Source organism: Leucoraja erinacea, chromosome 5 (genome assembly GCF_028641065.1).
Source record: "Leucoraja erinacea ecotype New England chromosome 5, Leri_hhj_1, whole genome shotgun sequence".
Taxonomy (NCBI): Eukaryota; Metazoa; Chordata; class Chondrichthyes; order Rajiformes; family Rajidae; genus Leucoraja; species Leucoraja erinaceus.
Window position 1 is genome coordinate 58,493,134 of NC_073381.1, and position 15,801 is coordinate 58,508,934.

General features: G+C 35.5%; 1 protein-coding gene across 2 annotated transcripts in view; it reads left to right on the forward strand.

Annotated features, from left to right (window-relative positions):
• tbc1d32 (TBC1 domain family, member 32) overlaps window positions 1-15,212 on the forward strand; it is a 145,194-nt gene extending 129,982 nt beyond the window's left edge. For both annotated transcript variants that reach the window (XM_055635731.1, XM_055635730.1), the window contains 2 exons: window positions 1,606-1,794; window positions 14,625-15,212. In XM_055635731.1, coding sequence (XP_055491706.1) covers window positions 1,606-1,794; window positions 14,625-14,738 — 303 coding nt within the window. In that variant the 3' untranslated portion in view covers window positions 14,739-15,212. The remainder of the gene's footprint in view (window positions 1-1,605; window positions 1,795-14,624) is intronic.
• The last annotated feature ends 589 nt before the right edge of the window (window positions 15,213-15,801 follow it).

The following is a 15,801-nucleotide window of genomic DNA, read 5'->3' on the forward strand; positions in this document are numbered from 1 at the left end:
CCAACATGCCATTCGCTTTCTTCACTGCCTGCTGTACCTACATGCTTACTTTCATTGACTGATGAAGAAGGACCCCCAGATCCCGTTGTGCTTCCCCTTTTCCCAACTTGACACCATTTAGATAATAATGTGCCTTCATGTTTTTGCAACCTCACATTTATCCACATTAAACTGCATCAGCCATGCATCTGCCCACACACCCAACCTGTCCAAGTCACCCTGCATTCTCATAGCATCCTCCTCACAGTCCACACTGCCACCCAGCCTTGTGTCATCTGCAAATTTGCTAATGTTGCTTTGTATCCCTTCATCTAAATCATTGATGTATATTGTAAATAGCTGTGGTCCCAGCACCGTGCCTTGCGGTACCCCACTAGTCACTGCCTGCCATTCTGAAAGGGACCCGTTAATCCCTACTCTTTGTTTCCTGTCTGCCAACCAATTTTCTATCCATGTCAGCACTCTACACCCAATACCATGTGCCCTAATTTTGCCCACTAATCTCCTATGTGGGACTTTATCAAATTTTAACATTTCTCTTCATTTACTTATTGTTGCAATTAACTTGAGGAGAAATTATTTACATATTGGAATTCTTCAAATGGAAATTATTCTATGAGAGTACTCTGTGCTGATTGCTCTTACTTCTTTCCAATTATTTTGAATATAATTCTTCTTTTCCACTCTTGTATGGATTATTGCAAGCTAGACAAAATTCTTCTTTTACTTTAACATATACTAAACTTCTTAATTCAGTTTCTTGCAGTTGTGCACGTATTCTGAAAGCAGAAAACTCCGTTCAAAAGGGGAAATGTGAAGTGTGAAATCTTAGGCTATAATTCACCACTATAAATAAAGCACGGATCTAGATTTTTAATAGTATCAATGCTTTTGATTGAATAATATTGAGGCCACCACTACATTGAGCATTTTCTAATCTGCTGTGCTGAAAATTTGGCAGAAAGTGATTTTTTTTTGTGCAGGAGAAACTATGTACTAATTCAGTACATTGCTGCTATTAGTTTTTGTTTTCAGATGGAGTGTATGGTTGCAATTTAGAGTTGAATGATGAATGAAGATTTTTCATCAAATGCATCTTGTAATTTTAGGAACTCAAATTAAAAAATATATATTCTTGGACATAGAGAATAATTTCAGCTGAAAGTACAATATCACGGTTGATTGTGTTGTAGCCATAGAGTTGAACAGCACAGAAACGGGCCCATTGGTCCATCTTAGTAATTTTATTTGCTTGCTGTAGGTCTGTACCCTTCTATGTCTTGTCTGTTTAAATGCCTATCTATTTGCCTCTTAAGCCATGATTGGATTTGATTTCACTGCCTGTTCCGGCAACAGAATGTGTGTCTCTGTCTCTGTCTCTGTCTCTGTCTGTCTCTGTCTGTGTCTCTGTCTCTGTCTGTGTGTGCGTGTGTGTGTTTTTCTGTTCAAGCCCCTAATAAAACTCTTTAAGCATTTAACCTAGTGATACTCCATGTGATTAATGTAAGCATTTGCACACAAAATAAGAACTTGCTCAAATCCTCTTGAAGATCTCTATTTCTGTGATTCATTGAAATGTGCTTCATTTTTCTCCATTGCATGCAGATTTGTCAACACTGGCTGGCTCAATGTTTCTGGAACTATTTGAACTGGACTGAAATTGGACATTACATTGCTATCTGCATAATCTTGGGCCCTGATTATCAGGTTTACATGTGCATTGCTTTGCTGAAACACATGCAACAAGATGTTCTTCATCACATGCAAACTCAGGATCTTCAGGTTTTTCTTAAGGTAAGTGATGCTATTAAATGTGAAAATATATATTTTTAAAAATTTTGAAAGTAATTAATTAGCAACACCAAACATTTGTACACATCAAGCAAAACTTGATTCGGGTTATTTACTATTTTCTCTTCGAATGGTTGAACACAATTACTATAATAAAAATACTGAAATTATAACTTTGGCTGTAATCAATTTAGATTGATGGTGTTCTTTGTCTTAATTCAGTGAGCCATCAATGTTTTTGTCAGTCAGTGTAATTTGTTTCAGTTCATGTTTTTTTGTTAATGTAAACATAATTTATTCACTTTATGAAGTCATTCTACAAGCTATCTCAAATGCTTTTTGTCGAGGAATGCATTTGAATCTAAATAAAGGTCAAAGTAGTCGGACATAATGGAAAATAGGTGCAGGAGTAGGCCACTCGGCCCTTTGAGCCAGCACCGCCATACATTGTGATCATGACTGATCATCCACAATCAGTACCCCTTTCCTTCCTTCTCCCCATAATCCCTTGACTCCGCTATCTTTAAGAGCTCTATCTAACTCTCCCTTGAAAGCATTCAGAGAATCGGGCTCCACTGCCTCCTGAGGCAGAGAATTCCACAGATTCACAACTCTCTGGGTAAAAAGGTTTTTCCTCATCTCTGTTCTAAATGGCCTACCCCTTATTCTTAAACTGTGGCCTCTGGTTCTGCACTCCCCCAACATTGGGAACATGTTTCCTGCCTCTAGCATGTCCAATCTCTTAATAATCATATGTTTCAATAAGATATCCTCTCATCCTTATAAATTCCAGTGTAAGCAAGCCCAGTCGCTCCATTCTTTCAACATATGACAGTCCAACCATCCCGAAAATTAACCTTGTGAACCTACGCTGCACTCCCTCAATACCAAGAATGTCCTTCCTCAAATTTGGATACCAAATCTGCACACAATACTCCTGGTGTGATCTCACCAACTGCAGAAGGAACTCTTTTCTCCTATACTCAACGCCCCTTGTTATGAAGGCCAACACGCTATTACCTTTCTCCATGTCTGCTGTACCTGTATGCTCACAGATAGCTCAACACCATGTTCCTCAACCAGGTTCTTTGGAAAATGTTCAACTTAAATGGTATTCGTAGGCCTTGTGGAGAACATCAACTGGGCTATTCTCAATTTTCAACCTAAAATACTTTAAAACTCATTTATTCTCATTAAACTTAGTATGTTTTAAAGAATTTGGGGATCATTTCCTTGGACATGGCAGTAAAATATGTAGTGTTGCCCATTTATTGATCACTGCATAGACAAACTTCTAGGTCAAAAAGTTGTGGATTCAAATGTTTGTAACATAACTAAGCTAATTCAGTTAAGTACTTACAAAGTATTTAATTCATGGAGCTGCTGTTTAGACGATGATGTGTCGTACATGGGTTAATTCAGAACAAGAAGACTGAACGACAAATGATTTATTTGGAAAGCAAGATATTCATTGTCTGCCTACCTCCCACGTGTGTGAGTTGCACTCTATTTTATTTTCATGCCCATCAGCTATTCATCTGTGGATAAATGTTGTTGCTCAATAGCTATTGGTTGGTCACTCAAATTCAGATTGAATTATTGGCTGCTGCAGAGCGATATATTTGCGATCACTGCCTCTATCTTCAATAATAGCTTAAATTATTCAACAGCAGAATGAAACAATGCAGATTGTAAGATCGTGTTCTGATTGCATATGGGTTAATATAAGAACTATTTATTTAAGAATGAACCCTAGTAAATATATAGTGACTGGCTGACTAAAATCAGCAATACGCATAAGATCAATGCGTTTTCATGTGTGAGCCGCCTACCATAAATGTTCCGCACGAGTACCTAGGCATCATGTGTTCAGACTGCAACTAGTCCTTTCCTTCAATAGCAGAGTTGGTGAAGAAATTCAAGTGGCTGATTGTTGCGAGTTAGGGGTACAAGCTGAGGGAAAAAGGCTGATGAGGCAGGTCTTCTGGCAAGATAGATAAACAAAATTTCTAGATAACTGTTATCTTCCAATACTGGGCCTTTTGGAACAAGAGGAACTAGGAGCTCAAATTACAATCAAAGAAATAGGTGAAACAATAAAATCGCTGAAAAATGGTAAGACACCGGGACCAGATGGTTTTAATAATGAATTTTATAAAATATTTCATGAGATAACGACGCCTTATTTATTTAATTTATACTCCCATGCTTTTAAAGAAAACAAACTACCTGAAACACTAACAGAATCAACTATTACGCTTATTCCAAAAAAAGATAAAGATTTAGAAGATCCGGGCTCGTACAGAGCTATATCACTTTTAAATACAGATCAGAAAATTTTAGCAAAGATTTTAGCAAGAAGATTAAGCAAATATATTAGTAAATTGATAAACCCTGATCAAACGGGGTTTATACCCAAAAGATACTCATTTAATAATCTGAGACGCCTGTTTAATATAATGTACTCGCATAAAGTAGAGGAAGATGATATATCAATTATTTCTTTGGATGCAGAGAAAGCATTTGATCAGGTAGAGTGGCAATACTTATATAAAGTACTACAAAAATTTAATATGGGAGAGAATTTTATAACATGGGTAAAATTATTATATGATAAACCGATGGCAAGAATTTTAACTAATAACATGTTATCTCAACAATTTCAACTATCAAGGGGTAATAGGCAGGGATGTGCACTATCACCCCTGCTATTTGCCCTTAGGATAGAACACCTGGCTGAAAGTATAAGAATTCATCCGAATATTCAGGGCTATAATACCAGGGACTCAAAGAAATAAAATCTCATTATATGCAGACGATATACTTTTATATATTACAAAGTCACAAACGAGCATACCAAATTTATTAAATTTAATAGAGGAATTTGGGTCTTTTTCTGGATATAGAATAAACTGGAATAAATGTGAAATCATGACATTAAAACCTCAAGAACCTAAACACTTATTGAAGTTCCCCTTTAAAATTGCAACAGAAAAAATTAAATATTTGGGTATTCAGATTACTAGAAAATATAAAGCATTATTCAACGCTAATTTCATACCTTTATTAAATAAACTTAATACCCTGATTAAATTTTGGAAAACACTTCCCTTATCATTATTAGGTAGAATAAATGCAATAAAAATGATCTTCCTACCACAATTACTATACCTATTTCAGTCTATACCGGTATGTATACCAAAATATATATTTTTTAAATTAGACTAATATTACTAATTATATTTGGGACTATAGATCGCATAGAATCCCAAAAAAACACTTATGTAAACCAAAAGAGGCCGGGGGACTTTCACTTCCGAATTTTATGTATTATTACTGGGCAGTGCATATTAAGAATATAATTTATTGGTTGGATAGTTCTACCCAACAGGCAGAATGGATAAAAATGGAGAAGGAGGATTGCCATCCTTGTAATATAGGAACGATCCTCTTCTCCCCAAAAAAACGGAACAAAACAATATATAAAAAGAACCCAATTCTATATGGTACAATAAGAATTTGGAAACAACTAAAATTATCTTTAAAATTAAGAAATCTATCACTGTTAATGCCAATTGCGAATAACCCTTTATTTAAACCATCTCTTATTGATAAGACATATAACCAATGGGAAAGTCTCGGAATTAGAAGGATCGGGATATGTACGAAATGGGAAACCTACTATAATTCCAACAATTACAATTATAATCTAAATTGAAAAACAACAAATATTTTAAATATCTTCAGATTTGTGATTTCATGAAAAAATATATACAAGGATATCAAAAAGTAACTCCTGACTTATTGGAAGAAGCAATGAATATTGAAGCTGACTCACAAAAATTAATATCATATTTATATAATAGTATTCTAAATATAGACCTACCATCGACAGATGTACTTAGAAAAGAGTGGGAACGGGAACTAATGATAAAAATTACGAAGGTTAAATGGGAAAAATACTTGATATATATTCACAAATGTTCAATTAATGTAAGACATAATCAAATTTAATTTAAAATTGTACATAGATTATACTATTCAAAAACAAGATTGAACAAATTTTATCCAAATATATCCGCCACTTGTGATAAATGTTTAGACCGAAAGGCAACTGTAACACACTCCTTAGTTTCCTGCATAAAACTTTATAGATTTTGGAATGATATTTTTGAAATATTTACAAAATTATTCAAGACAAGAATGGAATCTAATACTGAAATGATTATATTTGGCGTAATGAAAGATGGGAATAAATTGAACACATCTCAAAATCTATTCCTTAACTATGGTTTAATAATATCAAAAAAATTAATACTTACATTTTGGAAGGGTACATCAATACCAACGCTTAAAATGTGGATTGCAATTATGTTGGACACAGCTCATCTTGAGGAAATGTGATTCCTCCTAATGGATAAATCAGACCAATTCATAACGAGTTGGTCTCCATTCGTCGTTTTTTTTGGAATCATATGGTGCAACACAATTGTAAAAACTAACTGTTTCAGGACTGGATGAGGGTTGGTCAAGACTATAAATAATGATCCTTTTCTTTTTAATTTTATTTTCTTTTGTCTATTTTCTCTCTCAACTTTCTTCATTTACTCGTTTTCTTTCTTCACACACTATATATTTCCCATCTTTCGATCCTTTACTATCTAACTTCTTCTTATTCTAATCTTTTTTCAATGTAACAAAAAAAAAAGAAGTTGTACTTAAAATGTATTATGAAAATATATATTAGGCACTTTGGTGCCATATGACTGTACTTCTAATAAAATTAAAAAAAATAAAAAAAGAAAGGCACTACTTACTGCAAATGGTGGCTTGGGTGCTTTGGCTTGAAGTTAAAATGCACTTACTTCCTGTTTGCACTGTATATTGATTTTAGATAAAACGTTATCACTCACAGCTGTGATTTTTGGCCATCTTACTCAGTCCCCCTCGGTGGAGCAGATGCAGATAATTCTTCCCATCAATGAAAAATAAAAGTGTTATTAGTTTTTAAAAAAATGTTGAGAATCTCACTCCTGTCAATTCACTCCTTGAAAGCCACACCTTTTATAAAACCCGGAAATGTGGCTCAGTCTCTGCAAGATGGAGGAGGGAGAGGTCACGACTCGCTGTCTTTAGTGGCTTTGCACCCTACTTCAAATGGTATGAAACTGCACTTGAATTTGGTGGCCTTGCACCCTGCTAGAAGTGGTAAGAAACTGCACTTGAATTTGGTGGCCTTATACCCTGCTTGAAATAGAATTTCAAGGATTAGCCGTGTCAACTACCAGCCCTCCAGCTGTGAGTGAGTTGCCAGCACAACAGGCTTGATTGACTGAGACGCCAGCCCAATAATCCATTTGGCGCACAATTTGCATACTAGCCCTCTGGAAACCAGTCCCTTCAGCCCATAACACCCATACTAGCGCTCCAGAAAGCCCCCCCCCCAAACTGGCCACCAATATTAGAATTGGTGGAGCGGTGGAATATTGTGTTGGATGACCAGCCCTCCTGTGTGATGCTGGGACCCAACGGGTCCCACTTAGTCTAGTATATATTGTAAATAGCTGGGGTCCCAGTACTGAGCCTTGCAGTACCCCACTAGTCACTGCCTGCCATTCTGAAAAGAACCTGTTTACTCCTACTCTTTGCTTCCTGTTTGCCAGCCAGTTCTCTTTCCACATCAATACTGAACCCCCAATACCGTGTGCTTCAAGTTTATTTCCTAATCTCTTATGTGGGACCTTGTCGAAAGCCTTCTGAAAGTCCAGATATAACACATCCACTGATTCTCCTCTATCCACTCTACTAGTTACATCCTTGAAAAATTCTATAAGATTCGTCAGACATGATTTACCTTTCGTAAATCCATGCTGACTTTGTCCAATGATTTCACCACTTTTCAAATGTGCTGCTATCCCATTTTTAATAACTAGATAGAGGGGGAGAAGGAGTGGAGACACTTTTAAGAAGCCAGACAACTTTTAATAAGGTTTAGTGGGCATTTAACATTACCGGTCGGTTTACTTACCTTTTTTTTTCTCAACGAACTTTACCTTCGACTATCTTTGAAAAAACGCCGCGACCTAGCTGAGGCCTCGAGTACACAGGGACTACTCTCGAGCATGAAGGAGAGTTACAAAGACCTCCTAGGACCTCGTGTCGACCATGCTGCGAGTGAGTCGAGGGCAAACTCTTCTAAATTCGCGAAATACGTTGCCACAGTGGGACAGGCCCTTTAGGCAACTTTCCAAATATTTAAGAAATTGAACGCTTCTTCTTTGAACAAAGGGTCATCAGAATGTTTTTGGTATAAAAGGCTTGGGGCTTACTTAGAGACTTGTTGAGTACCCAAACAAGTCGCTCAGTGAAAGAGAGGCTGCCTCTAATTTTAATGCATTTTACAACATTTGCCAAATAGTTACAATGCCAGATAATGTCTGGTTTACCAGTTTGATTCATGAAAACATTTATGATAGGCAAAATTGGATAACCCACCAATTTTTGTTTTATTCATGCAAGCATGCCATCCACCACACTGCCTTACTACATTTTGAGTTTTGACGTTAAATAATTGTAATGCAGTTAGAGACATTTCAAAATGGCAGCCTTCCTTACTCTTGCTTAAAACTCTTTCTTCAAACAAGTCATGACATGTGACGTAGCTGCAAGATAATGATACTTTTTGCAAGTGTCTATATTTGGTGAGACTCTGTGCATGATGTTATTAGTAAAAATGATAACGTGGACTTGAAGCAACTTTTGATGTGCATCAGTAATCAATTGAAAGTAGAAGTTTGAGATAAAGTATTTTTCTGATTGATGGGATGTGACAAGTAGTTAGGTGTTTAATGAACAGACTTTGCACATGTCAATTCCACTGAATTTATTTATAAATATGTCAATGTGTGTGAATAGCAATAAATTAGATGGCACAGAAAGCTCTATGGGAAGAACCAGGAAATTACAATGGAAGGAGATAAACAAATGAACGTGTAAACTAATGCGTAAATATATGAGACTCCCTGTATGATGTCCAGTATAGCTCGATATTCTCAATGATGAATTATAAAGTTCTGTTTAACGGCAAAGCAGATTCAGTAATCATTTTCAAAAAAATAACTCACAATTGGAACGTTACATTTTAGCAAGCTGTGAGAAAAAGACGTGTAGAAATGGTTGAATATCTGTTGCATAGAACTTCCTCATGCAAGATGGGTCAAATGGCTGTCTTGCTATCATGTAAGAATTTATAACACTTGCTATAAGAGTGATTCAAGATTGATTGTTAAAAAATGTACCATCTGACAATTGTGTAACAAAGATGTTCTGGTCTATTTCATAGCTTAAACAACCTCTATTGTGTCAATTATTAAATTCAATTGACATGTTCAGAAAGGTGCCATGTAAAATGCTAGTTTGCAAAAGTGTATGTGATTGAGAGATATATATTAGTATGAAAAGAATACTGGTTAGTAGACAGTCTACAAAGATTCTGGATCAACAGGATATTATCATGTCTGCAAGTTATATCTGGTGGGACACACTAAAGATTTTTTTTTTGTTTGTTTAGCAATGAAACAAAATGCACATGAAACAAAATGTACACAGCTTGATGCACCATCCCACTGTCCATCTCTGTGGAATTGCAGCTCTGGGTATCCTATTGAAAATAAACAATTCATTTTGCCTCTGTTTTATTATTTCAAAAAAATGTTTGCCCAGGTGAAAGGAATAGTAATGTCAATTTTTAAAAATGGTAACACTTAATGTTTATCTTTGTTCCATACATTCTCAATGGATATCATTAAAAAAATGCTAACCTTTCTGAAATACTGTGATCGAGGACAGTCAAAAGCCCATAACCTTTAAAAATTAAGAGAACCATAGATTGAACCATTCTGAAACAAATATAAAATAATCTTACCCTGAAATTAAAGATAAATCCTAATTTCAAACTTCAATTACTAGATTAAAAATCATGCATTTCTTAATAAATGATTAACATTTTTAAATAGCCTAAGTGTAACACAAATGTTCACAATAAACATGATTTTTAAATCTCATTTACATCAATTTATAGGCAAATGGAAGGAATTTAGTGTTCAATTGCTGTAATCATTTAAATCGGCTTTCTAGTGGGTTCCTGTGAACGCGCTCAATTGCAGTGGATTTTTGTGCTCTCAAATGCCCAGTACTGCGGGACCCAAAATCCTATTCATAGAAAACTTTATAGACAGGGTCATTTTTATGTAAAAATAAGACCCTTTAATGTTTGAAGGGGTCGCGGGTTGGTTGAGAGAGTCTTTTAAAACTACTACTATTATCGGCCATAAAAACTAAAATACCTTTTGTTAAATTTTGCACTAAAATGATTTGTATCCTTTATCCTTGTCGGTGCACTGTGGAGAGCTTGATTGTATTCATGCATAGTCTTTTTGTCTGGTTAGCACACAAAGCTTTTCACAGTACACTTGACAATAATTAACTAAATTAAAAATTGGAGCAAGAATGCAATTATTATGCTGAACAAAGGGAATGATTTTGAAAAATCATCAAAGTACTTACTGAAGCAGTATCTACGCTGTGACACAATGTTACTGAGAAAGCACAGAGTAGTTTGGTAAGGGCATGGGAGGTATGCAGAAATGAGTACAGCAAATTGTGTTTAGATTACAACAATTGAGTTAATCATGATAGGTTTTAAAAATGGGTATTTATTCCATCTTTTGACCATCGGTTTCAACTAGCACCCAATATTTAATTCAAGGCCATCATTTCCTGAAGTGATAATCTTAGGAAAGTTTCATTATGTTACAACAATCAGATAGAAAGATTGTGATATTTACCATTCAATGACAGAAAGAATTTTAATGTGAATAATTGAATGATGGAATTCCAGTTCAAATAGTTATTTTTCAATGCCTTTGTGATTCTACTAAGCAGTAATTACTCGTCATATTATTAAATGATTACGGAAACCTAAACAGACAAAGCAAGTTTTTTTTGTTTCTACCATGAAGCAATCACACTTCATACCATTTAGTGCATTGCCATAGTGAAATGTTCAATTCTACTTTTCTGTAATTGGAATAGAAACTTCCAGACTTGAGTTTTTACCCTTGCATCAACCCCTCACAAATAATGGCAATTGCCGTAAGCCTCGCTTGTCAATTTTGACCCTCATATCATCTGAAGCAGACCAATTTTTTTTAAATCGTAAAAAAATGCTAGCTTAGGAAGACCACTGCCAAAAGAAAAATTGTATTATATATAAACTGTGTAAAGGAAACACAATATTGTATAATTTATTTCGAAATTATTTGTTTCCAAGGAAATGGTTAGGCTTTACAGGTTTGAAGATAAATTGGGTGAAAAATGTAAAAGCGTCCATTCATATTTTGGGCTGTAAGTGTATTATTATTCAGCAAGGCAATAGACTTTTTAAAAGTCAGGAAATAGAGTTTCCAGTGACAAAAAATGATCGTCTAGTGGAGCTTTGATGTGGCACTAACAGTAATTGAACAGTCGCAATCCAAGCATGCGAGCCGAAAAGTAAATATACTTCTGTATTTGCCTTAGATTCAGAAGTGTTCAGCAGACTCTGTTTTAAAACAATTTGTTGTTTCTGTAGTCTATGGTGAAACAAACCACTAGTCAAGTAATTTGCTCTTGAAAGTTATTGATTTTGGCAAATGATAAACATTGCATTAAGATCAGATGAATAACTTGTTTTGTAATTTACATCTCACAGACTGTGTATTGGCATACATAATGTTTACAAAAAATGGTGTAAGCATATACTTAGTATGGAGATGTGTGGTTATATCATGATACATTCTAATTTTGATTATTCCGACACGAACTGTTTAATCCATTAAATCATTCTGTTCCCTGTAAATCATTATGAAACGTAATTCATAGATTATGCTTAGTTATCATTACCATAGGTGATTTAAATCATGTTTACCATTTCTAAATTAAACCTAAAGGCAACTAATTAAAACTGAAATCAACTTATTTGTAAACATCATGGAAGTCCTGTTGCCAGTTCTAATGAATGGTTTTGTTTAATGTTTATAAAGTATCATTGTATATAAGTATAAGAAAGCCATCTACCAGACTCTCTTCCAAACTCTTTGATATGAATATATTAAAAGGTAAATTGATAAGGCTGTTCTGAAAGCCTCCTTGGAAAAAATGCAACATCAATAATTATAGGCAGCATGGAGTGAATTCGGTGCTTCTGGAGTATAAAAAATGTAAAAAGAATCTTAAGAAAAAAATTAGAAAAGCCAAAAGAAGATATGACGTTGCTTTGGCAAGTAAGGTGAAAGTAAATCCAAAGGGTTTCTACAGCTATATTAATAGCAAAAGGATAACGAGGGATAAAATTGGTCCATTAGAGAGACAGAGTGGACAGCTATCTGCAGAGTCAAAGAGATGGGGAAGATATTGAACAATTTATTTTCTTCAGTATTCACCAAGGAGAAGGATATTGAATTATGTGAGGTAAGGGAAACAAGTAGAGTAGCTATGGATACTATGAGATTCAAAGAAAAAGAAGTACTGACACTTTTGAAAAATATAAAAGTGGATAAGTCTCCAGGTCCTGACAGGATATTCCCCAGGACATTGAGGGAAGTTAGTATAGAAATAGCAGGGGCTATGACAGAAATATTTCAAATGTCATTAGAAACGGGAATAGTGCCCGAGGATTGGCGTACTGCGCATGCTGTTCCATTGTTTAAAAAGGGTTCTAAGAGTAAACCTAGCAATTATAGACCTGTTAGTTTGACTTCAGTGGTGGGCAAATTAATGGAAAAGATACTTAGAGATAATATATATAAGCATCTGGATAAACAGGGGCTCTGATTAGGAAAAGTCAACATGGATTTGTGCCTGGAAGGTCATGTTTGACTAATCATCTTGAAATTTTTGAAGACGTTACTAGGGAAATTGATGAGGGTAAAGCAGTGGATGTTGTCTATATGGACTTTAGTAAGGCCTTTGACAAGATTCCTCATGGAAGGTTGGTTAAGAAGGTTCAATTGTTGGGTATAAATGCAGGAGCAGCAAGATGGATTCAACAGTGGCTGAATGCGAGACGCCAGAGAGTAATGGTGGATGGCTGTTTATCAGGTTGGAGGCAGGTGACTAGTGGGGTGCCTCAGGGATCTGTGTTGGGTCCACTGTTGTTTGTCATGTACATCAATGATCTGGATGAAGGTGTGGTAAATTGGATTAGTAAGTATGCAGATGATACTAAGCTATGTGGTGTTGAGGATAATGAAGTAGATTTCCAAAGTTTACAGAGAGATTTAGGCCATTTGGAAGAATGGGCTGAAAGATGGCAGATGGAGTTTAATGCTGATAAGTGTGAGGTGCTACATCTTGGCAGGACAAATCAAAATAGGACGTACATGGTAAATGGTAGCGAATTGAGGAATGCAGTTGAACAGAGGGATCTAGGAATAACTGCATAGTTCCCTGAAGGTGGAATCTCATGTAGATAGGGTGGTAAATAATGCTTTTGGTGTGCTAGCCTTTATAAATCAGAGCATTGAGTATAGAAGTTGGGATGTTAAGTTAAAATTGTACAAGGCATTGGTGAGACCAATTCTGGACTATGGTGTACAATTTTGGTCACCCGATTATAGGAAGGATGTCAACAAAATAGAGAGAGTACAGAGGAGATTTACTAGAATGTTACCTGGGTTTCAGCAACTAAGTTACAGAGAAAGATTGAACAAGTTAGGTCTTTATTCTTTGGAGCGCAGAAGGTTAAGGGGGGACTAGATAGAGGTCTTTAAAATGATGAGAGGGATAGATAGAGTTGACGTGGACAAGCTTTTCCCATTGAGAGTAGGGAAGATTCAAACAAGAGGACATTACTTCAGAATTAAGGGACAGAAGTTTAGGGGTAACATGAGGGGGAACTTCTTTACTCAGAGAGTGGTAGCTGTGTGGAATGAGTTTCCAGTGGAAGTGGTGGAGGCAGGTTCGATTTTATCATTTAAAAATAAATTGGATAGGTATATGGATGGGAAAGGAATGGAGGGTTATGGTCTGAGTGCAGGTAGATGGGACTAGGGGAAAATAATTGTTCGGCACGTACTTGTAGGGCCGAGATGGCCTGTTTCCGTGCTGTAATTGTTATATGGTTATCACCGGTGGTTCCTCAGAATCATTAGTTCATGATCATTCAAGGTGGATAACACAGATGCCTTACATATCTGGCAGAAGGAATGCACCACCTCGCAAACAACCTGCCCACCCAGAACACCATGCATCTCCTGCCATATATGTAGATGAATTTGCAGATTCCACTTGGTCCCATCAGTCAGCAATCGTAACAAGTGATCCTTAATCCTGAGAGACTGTCTAAAAGAGAAAAACGTCATGTAATTCTCCAGCACGTTTACAGTTACAGTTAAATTTATTCCTCTAAGTATTTGAGGAATAAATGTAATACTTTTTGACCAATACCGTAATATGATATGACAATGACTGACCATTACCAGCTTATGGCTTCTGTACTCATGAAAATTAACGTACTGTACTATGCTCTTGGATTTATGTACTGTAACTTACAGGTCACTATAGAGTTTTATTTTGTACAGTATTGGCGCACGATATTGTTAAGGCACCAAAACTACATACTGCACCTGTGGATAGTAGTTTTCATGGAAGCCAAAAGTCATCTTTTACTTTTTTCCTAAATTTGCTTTAATCAGTTGCAATGTTCTATATATGTAAAGAAAGCATCACGATATTTTAATCCCAAATATATCCAGCAAAATATTTTTTTTTAATTTATTTCAATTTATTTTTAGGAGGAAGCAATCCATGGATTTCATATTAGCAGCTACTTTGAATATATGGAAAAGCTGGAAAAATCCTACAGAACAACTATACTTGCAGAAATGAAGAACATAAATATAAAGTGAAAACAGATTGAAGATTTGATGGACTACTTTTCTGGTAGCTCCATCCTTTTCAATTGTTATTTATGTAATTTTATTGGAAGAATATATTATAAAATCTTAAATATTCCCACAACAATGCAGGTTTACGTATAGATGGTAAGCTGTGACTGAAAAGCATTTTCGCAAATGTTTGAATAAAATTACCAGAATTTTACAAAATCCAACTGCTGCAAAGTAAATAAAATATATTTTTGGAGGCTGATAAGATGTGATCAAATGCATTTCATATTCCTTTAGCTTTCAGTTTAAATTTAACAAATAGTAGTGTGGACATTTGGGAACAATCGAAAAGTTATTGTATTCTTCTAGAGTTAGGCCTGAGAGACATTGTGACCTAGTAGAGGACGTGCAAATGAGAATTTAAAAAAAATATATATTGTGAATCTACTGAACTGTGAGTCTGTAATGTACTTGCAATAAATGATTTGTTAGCCCTTAATGACAATACAATGAGTTGTTTGGCAATTTGGTGGCCTGCACTCTGCCTGAAATGCTATAAAATTGAATGTGGTGGCCTGCACCCTGCCTGGAGTGCTATGCAATTGAATGTGGTGGCCTGCATCCTGCCTGGAGTGCTATGCAACTGGCCACCAATATTGGAATTGGTGGAGACTTGGAATATTGCGTTGGGGGACCAGCCCTCCCGTGTGAACATGGGAGCGAACGGGTTCCACTTAGTCTAGTATGCTATAAATTGTTTGTTTTTAAAAAAAAATGAAATGCTGGATGTACTCAGCAGATCAGGTAGCATCTGTGAAAGGAGAAACAAGCTCAATGTTTTAAGGTGTGTCATTTCTTCAGACTAATTAAGACAACCTGTTATTTATTATTATTAGTAACAATAATAATGGACATTTTGGTCACAATGGATAAGATGCTGGAGGGTTAAAGGCCCTGTTTCTACTTTCTATGACTATGAATAATTGGTATCTAGATTGATAAAATATCTTATTTAATTTTATATTGCCATAGTTCTGCTTTAATAAGGTAAATATTTATGTGCACTTTCATATTTTTATATTAT